Source organism: Scardinius erythrophthalmus (assembly GCF_964197995.2).
Source record: "Scardinius erythrophthalmus genome assembly, chromosome: 10".
Classification (NCBI taxonomy): Eukaryota; Metazoa; Chordata; class Actinopteri; order Cypriniformes; family Leuciscidae; genus Scardinius; species Scardinius erythrophthalmus.
Genome location: NC_138230.1, coordinates 30,454,387 through 30,462,604, shown reverse-complemented (window position 1 = coordinate 30,462,604; position 8,218 = coordinate 30,454,387). Strand labels below are relative to the sequence as shown.

Below are 8,218 nucleotides of genomic sequence, written 5' to 3'. Positions count from 1 at the left end.
GACAGCGCGCCATCGAGTTCCCTTTCGCGCTTGTACGAACCATAACACACACATTTAGGCTATGTCAAAATGTCAGTTTTGTCGAGTATCTTCACAAGAACAGTAAAATGAGTTAAATACAATCTTAAATAGTTCGTAAAGAGTAGAGAATGAGATGCGTGAGATCCTGTCAGCAGCGGCTGGTAAGTGACAGCAATTCTCTCTGTTAGTAAAGTTAACCAAAGAACAATGGGAACAGAGAAAATTACTAACTGCCAAATGCTTAAGGATTAATCTATTTTTCATTTATAATTTATGCAGTGCGGACTGTTTTATAAACGTATTCAATTTCTATATTCACATTGGTTAGACAGGTAAGGTACAGGTAAATATTACATTTATTATGGGTTTAAGTGATGATTGTTTTAAGTTTACTTAAATTAAAAGTTGTTATATTTTTTTAAGCCTAATAAATGTTTCAAATTTTGGACAAAGAGACATAAGTAGCTATATCAGTGATACTGGTCTTTATTCATAAAAATATGCCATTAACATGCTTGAAAATAAATGGTGCCAATGAAGCCCAAGGCACCGCACCGCACCCCACCCCCACCCCCACCCGCGCCTCCCAAAAAATTTTCAGGCTCAGGATTTTTTTTCACTTTAACCCCTGCATCATTTACTCACCCTCAAGCCATCCTAGGTGTATACGACTTTCTTGTTTCAGCCAAACACAATCGAAGTTATATTTATCTCTTCCAAGCTTTATTATGGTAGCAAATAGAGTTTTTGAAGCTCAAAAAAAGAGCATTCATCCATCATAAAAGTAATATGGCTCCAGGGGGTTAATAAAGGCCTTCTGAAGCAAAGCGATGCATTTTTGCTAGAAAAATATCCATATTTATAACTTTATAAACTATAAACACTGGCTCCTTCACGGGTCTAGTTCCGGCAGAAGAGTGACCTTTGACCCGACATTTGTAGCGTAAGTAACCGCCTCTCGCGGTTCAAACAAATAGGGCTAGGCAACAAACTCAAGCTCCTCTGACTTTTCTCTTTAAAAATTCTCCTTTTAGACTGTTTTGTTTTGCTCTTTCCTCTGCACTTTCGCGTTCATCAATACGTCATGCGTCGGGTCAGAGGTCAATCTTCTGCTGGAACTCAACTCGCGTATGGCCGTTACCAGAAGCCTGTGATTATAGTACTTTTAGGATGGATGGATGGATGGATGGATGCGCTTTTTGGAGCTTCAAAAACTTTGTCTCTATTCACTCCCATTTTAAAGCTTGGAAGAACCAGGACATTTTTTTATATAACTGATTGTTTTTGGCAGAAAGAAGAAAGTCATATGCACCTAGGATGGCTTGAGGGTGAGTATTTTATGGGATATATTTTCATTTTTGGGTGAACTAACACTTTACCTCTTCTTTGAACATTACTTTAAGAGTGTGGATGTAATAACATGCAGGCATTTTTAAATACAAGCATGTACAACACTTGCACTATATCATATGATTAATTTGAATGTTAGTATATAGGAGTTAAAGACACTTAAGGTCTGTTTATGTACCAGTAAAAATAGAAAAAAAAAACATAAAGAGTATAGCCTAATAAGCAAGGATGTAGAATGAGATATAAACAGAAACCGAGAGAGCGAGAGAGCATCTGTTGTGGGTGACTGTGGGTGGTTTTGATGACCACTCTTCCCCCCTTCCCATCCTGGTCATCATTTATGTCATAAGCTTCCTACTGAAAACACTCAAAATCAACACAAAAATCAAGACACGTGTACCTAGCGTTTCATATAACTGTTCCACCAACTCTTGAGAATCTACATGCTGCCCAGCATAGCAGCAAACATGTAGGCTTCTGGATAATTAAAAGTGATTTTGAGCCTGATAGAGAGAACGAGAGGGTTGGGGGGTAATGCAAAAATGCAGCCATGTGGGAGTGACACAGCTTCTGAATCAGTGTGATGTAACTAATGAGAGAGTAGGAGGAGGACAGACCCCCACCGCAGCTTTCACAGCAGGAGGGAAAGTGCTTTCAGTCTGTGCCATTAAACACATCAATTACAAACTTCCATAATGATCAACATTAAACACTATAGCAGTGTTAAACTCAGTTTAAATTGTTTAAGTTTGGACATTTTTATGCAATTCATGAATTCAGGACTATATTTTCACACTTAGCAATGCTTATCTTAATCATTTCACATCAACAAAACCGTCTGTGTTCTCTAACAAAACGTATTTGAGTTCTTAACCAGTTCGGTCGCGGCTATTTGGTTTATTTATCTTATTTTCTTGTCAGAAAGCTGGCTGCTGCCCACTGAAACGATTTCATGTTTCCGGTGGTAAATGTTGCGTTATGTTTCCCTCTAGTGGTGAGATGCTGCATAGCAAGAAACGGCAATGCAGTGATTCAACACAAGAACAGATTAATCATTGATGGGCCTCAAAGAGCAGCTTTGACTCTAGCCAGAAAGTTGAAGGAACTTTGATTCGATAAAATATTTAAAATGTTTGAGATTTAATGCACAGGGAAAACTAGGGGAAAGTCAGAGCAGAGAAGAATAAAATTCAAGGCATTATTTATTTCAAAAGTTAGATTCACAGCTCCATCATGTCGACATTCAGTGGTGCAAAGTATTAACATTTCAGAAGTTTCAAAATATTAAGTTTAAAAGAAAATAGTCCATAGGTCATATATACATAAGCTCCTGGCTCAAGGCTCACAATTAAGAAAAAAAAAATCTAAATAACAGCACAGTGTCAGTGATGTAGTTTTTATTCAGTCAAGAAAAATTATGCAATAACCTAAATTATTGTATCACTTTCAATTCTTTTTTGGTTGATATTTTGTTAATCACAGCAACAAAAAAAAAGTAGTAAACTCCTAGTTTTGAAATGAGTTTGGTAACAAAATGCCGAGGTTCACAACTGCAGGAAGTGAAAAGCAAGAAACAGCTTCAAACAGATCCAGATTTAGAAAGAACAATATTTTTTAACCGTAACCGTTTTATCATTGTACAATAATGTTTGGTAAGCACAGTTTTTGCCACAAAAGGATTTGCAAATGTTTTAAGATCTGTAATTTAGGGTGAATTTCATGAGAACTGTAAAAAAAATAAAAATTAGCTGGGTGTTTTTTTTAACAAATCTAAAGGAAAAAAAAAACATGGGAATGAACACTAAGTCTTAGTCAAGGTTAATACTTATTTTTATTTATTTTTTTGCTTTTTGCTTTACATTTGTAAAGGTCATGACAGTATTTATTGTACTAGATTTAATTTATAAAACTTGTATACATTTTTTATTTCATCAAAAACATTTTTCATTTTGGGATGAAACGTGACCTTGACATTTGTTAATGTGATTCACCCTTAAGAGAAAGGTATGATTCTGAATAGTAAGTATAGCAAGCGTACCATTTGTAGTTCTGTGCTTTAACTACACTAGAACTGAAACTACACCATTATATGGTGACAGACCAGGACATTTTCAGACTTACATTCCTTTAAACATACTTTAATTACTGTTAAACAAAGCTTTTTTTGTTTGTTTTAATCAGATTAGGCCAGATCTTGTTTTTAGTCTTTCCACACAGAGAAAAACGGTTTTGAATGTGCAATTAAACTTCTTTTTAGAAACAAAGCAACAGGATATGTAGTTGTGACGTGTCTCTCAGGGCTTGAGTTTGAGCCAGGGGTGAACTATAGTGAGAATGGACAGGATAGAGGACGTGAGGCCGCAGGCTCCCACAAAGCCCGACCCCGTGGGGTACAAACCTAGCCGGTCCAGCGGTATGAACACGTCACACAGGTTCTTCAGGAGGTCCAGGAGCAGCGGAGGGTTGTTGCGCAGCACAGTGATCAAGAGACAGAACTGCTTGTTGAGCCTGGCCGTGAGCATCGAGAGGGGAGGCAGGGGAGACATCGCAGAGGAAGGAGACGGGGTTAAAGGGAACTCTCCGTTCTCTGGGGTCGGCGGAAGGGAAGACGGACTGGAGTTAAAGCTTTTAGCTGAACTGCCGCGGGACTCCCTCTCCATCAGCAGACGGATTTCATACACGTCTCGGGTTAAATTGAGGATGAGTGCAAACAAATAGTATCTGTTTACATGAAGTGAGAGAAAGTCAGGTTATTAAATAATAAAAATAAAAACATTTTATTTCTGTGCTCAAAATTATTAAAAATCCAGCCATCACCATATATTTTAGTAAAACGGGGTGATGCAAATTCACAGAAGTTAATCAAATTTTCACACGCAAAGCCTAATTTGTAAATGTATATAAAATAAACTTAAACTTAAACTAAACTTAGAAAAAAATAAAATGATTATATATATATATAAATAAGTTTATTTAGATAATTAAGTGTACTTTTTACTTTTTTTATATATAAACTTAATTATCTAAATAAACTTATTTATTTATTTAATAAATAAATATATATATATATATATATAAATATATTATCATTAATTTTTTTATTTATTTCAATAAAACTTATTTAAATTCTTATTAAGTTTACCTGATGTACTAAAACTACAACTGCAATAAAAATGTATAAAAACTATACAGGCATATTTAAAAAATAAATGAAAACAAATGAAAAAAAAAGACAAACACACACAACAAAATGACTAAAGGTCCTTGCACACTGAGTCCAAATTTTTCGCATGCGTTTTTTCGTATGCATCATTTGGTGGCTCTGAATTGTCAAAACACCTCTCAAAATGCTTGCTATGGATGCGAAAAATGCAGAAAATCGAACCTGATCCAAAAAAATGTATGACGGACGAAAGCTTCGGAAGCAGTGTTTAAGTATTTATTTTTTTAACGTGCGAAGATTTCGGACGCAAATTTCGGACTCAGTGTGCAAGGACGTTAAAACTAAATAAAATTCAAATGAAAACAGAAAATATACAACTAAAACCTAATTCAAAATATTAATAAAAACTATAACAGTATATCAACACTAAAATAACACTAAACACTAAAATAACGCACACACATACATACATATACAGTGTAAAAAAATAAAAAATGTGTATGTATATATATAGATAGATAGATAGATATAGATATAGATTTAACTATTTATTTTTTAATAATAGGAATTAGTTTAAAAAGTTAATTTTGCAATAAAAACAAATGAAACTAGCACTCACCTGAACGACCTCTGGCTCCATTTGTTTTGGTCCAGTTCGGGCAGCAGTCCTGTTTTGCCGGCCCACAGTACATTATCACAGGCAAAATACATAGCTCTGTTGAGATGTGCCACTGTGATGCAGAGACGCAGCACGCAGTCGGACAGATGCACAGTGCGTTTCGCTGCTTCCAGAGCTTCAGCGGAGTTCCCTAACCGCATCACTGAGACAAACACACAGACAGACTCCATCAATCAAACACTGAGCCATATTAACATAACTAGATTCTGTGAGTGAAAAGACATTAGCCAACAGGGGACACTTTATGGAACCACTTTATTACTATTAGTATTAGTAGGCATAATAAGTCTAAATTAACCCTCAGAGACTTTAATATATTTAGGAAGATATTAGCTATATTTAATTTAGGCAAAAATTACATTGGGGCTTTAATGTAGAAAACAATTTGCAATGCTGGGTATTTAGGGTTGTAAAATTTCATTGATACATTGATACACATACATACATAAACACATGATGCATGCATACATACATACATACATACACACGCATGCATGCATACACACACACACACACACACACACATGCATGCATGCATACATACATAAACACATGCATGCATACATACATACATACATAAGATATCAATTACTTTTTTTCTATTACAAATAGATAAATTTGATAATGGCAGTTACTGCAATATGCAAACCATTGTAATACAACATTTCTGAGTGTCAGCTACTGTTATGTGTGGTTTAATAGCAGCGTTTGTAAAAAGCATTTAAATAATACCCATATTTAATAAAAAATTGGGTATTATTTAAATGCTTTTTACAAACGCTGCTATTCTGCTATGCTGTGTTTCTCAGGGTTAATTATGTTAATTATATTTTACAGCAAACTTGCATTGGACTTTCTCTTATGAAAACTTGTGATTGAGCTGAATTTCTTTAAATTGCAATTCAGTGAATTCCACCCCTGCCATTCCAATCCAGCATCATGTCAATTCAAATTCTCTTATCAAAACCCATAAGTCAAAAGAAAGCCAGTTGTGCCCAACCCCCATTCTTCTGTCAGAAGAGCTCAAACGTACACTTTCTGGTCAGGCTCATGTGGGCTTCCAGCTGTTTAATGGTGCTGAGCAGCTCTGCTCTGGCTCCTCCTCTCTGCAGCGTGTAACCCAGCAGTGTGCAGGCGTACTGGGCAGCCCTGCTCAGACACAATCAATTATTGAAAATGAGCATTTACACTGCACCAACATCCATTTGGACAGTTACATCCTTACTAATGTCTGAATATCTTTGCATTAGATCAGGGGTTTTCAAACTTTCTGATGCAACAGACCCCTACAAGTGATTTTCCCTTTGTGAGGGAAGTATACAAATACAGTTCTGATCATAAGTTTACAAAGCTAGCCTTGCAGAATATGCAAGATGCTACTAATATATACGTATATATATATATATATATATTTTTTTTTTATGTATGGGGTCATATTCTTTTTGTACTACCCTGAATAAGCTGTTTTGTTACAGATGTCAAAATATAGTCCACAAGACAAAATAATAGCTGAATTTACACAAATGACCCTGTTCAAAATTGTACATACCCTTAAATCTAAATACTGTTAGTTTTTACCTGGATGATCCATGACTGTTTTTTTTTTTTTGTGAGAGTTGTTCATGAGTCCCTTGTTTTTCCTGAGCAGTTAAACAGTTAGCACCGTTCTATTGAAAAATCCTTCAAGTCCCGCACATTCATTGGTTTTCTACCATCTTCTGTATATTTGAACCCTTTCCTATAAGTGACTGTATGATTGCTAGATCCATCTGTGCACACTGAGGACAACTGAGGGATTCATACATAACTATTAAAAAGGTGAAAACATTGACTGGTGCTCAAGACGGCAAGATGATGCATTAAAGGGGACCTATTTTGCAATAATTATTTACCCTAATTATTTAATTATTACCCTTTAACCCTAATCCTAACCCAATCGTAAGTACATGATGTTGATTAATTACTAAGTACTTCAATGTTTAATTGCACTGCAAGGACATCTAAAATATATATTTTTATTATTATTATTATCAGGGTTTGTATAATTTTTTTTACTGAATTTTTTTGTGGACCCCATGGGGCCCGAGTGGATATTTTCGTTCTTTCTTTATAAACAATGCTTTTATAGTATACTTACAGTACACATGTACACAAATTTGAATTGAATGAGTTTTATATCCATATACCATATTTACATGGAAGGCACAATACCATAACCAAAAACATGTGAATAACACTGTGCTTTGTTGTTAGTTTTACTAATTGTTAGGAAGATGGTGAAAACAGTAACGTTATAGACTCCAACTTCCAATGGAGCACTTTCAAGTATCTGAACAGGCTGAAAAGGAAACATGTAGCAGGCACATGTAGTGGTAGTGCTGTAAACATGTAAGCATGCATGCAGTGAGTGTTTGTTTACCTGAACACGCGTTCTTTGGCTTGACTCTGCGAGCTGAATCTCACCCATGACTCCATCGTGCACACACTGGGCCTGTGCGTCCTTCACGCGTATTCACTGATATTCACGGCGCCAGATACAGGTTAACCAATCTGACCGTATGATCCTTGATGTTTTCAGACAATACGTATTTTTAACAGCAGTCTGGTGCTGGAAGTATGTTGCATACTTGCTCTGTTGCACTTGATGTTTTTTGTCGCTTTGACAGTTCGTCCGTGAACGGCAGCTGAAGAGGGACACGCCGTTCGCGTTTGGATTGAAATCGCGTCATGCACTTGTCCTCGAATAACACGGCGAGTCGCATTTTGACAAATGGGGTAGAGATGTCAGAGATGGCAAGAAATTAACCGGTAAACTGTCTATTTATTTTGTATTAAACTAGATAACTTTAATATGTAACGAAAAGTTAAGCTATGCAAAACAAAAGCTTTATGAATTCACTGTCAGTTTCTGGCGACTAGACACCAGGGGTCGCCAAAATTAAAAGGTATAGATTTAAAATGAAAGACCACAACTATAACAAGAAGAAATAATAATAATAAAAATA

General features: G+C 35.7%; 1 protein-coding gene across 1 annotated transcript; it reads right to left on the bottom strand.

Moving 5' to 3' along the window:
* Nucleotides 1-2,493: 2,493 nt before the first annotated feature.
* On the bottom strand, nt 2,494-7,952 carry pex11b (peroxisomal biogenesis factor 11 beta). The gene is made up of 4 exons (XM_081375692.1): nt 7,633-7,952; nt 6,247-6,362; nt 5,154-5,355; nt 2,494-4,092 (listed from the first exon to the last, which is right to left on the bottom strand). Exons 1-4 carry the CDS (start codon nt 7,686-7,688, stop codon nt 3,666-3,668), a joined length of 801 nt encoding a protein of 266 aa, XP_081231818.1. The 5' UTR covers nt 7,689-7,952; the 3' UTR covers nt 2,494-3,665.
* Nucleotides 7,953-8,218: the final 266 nt, after the last annotated feature.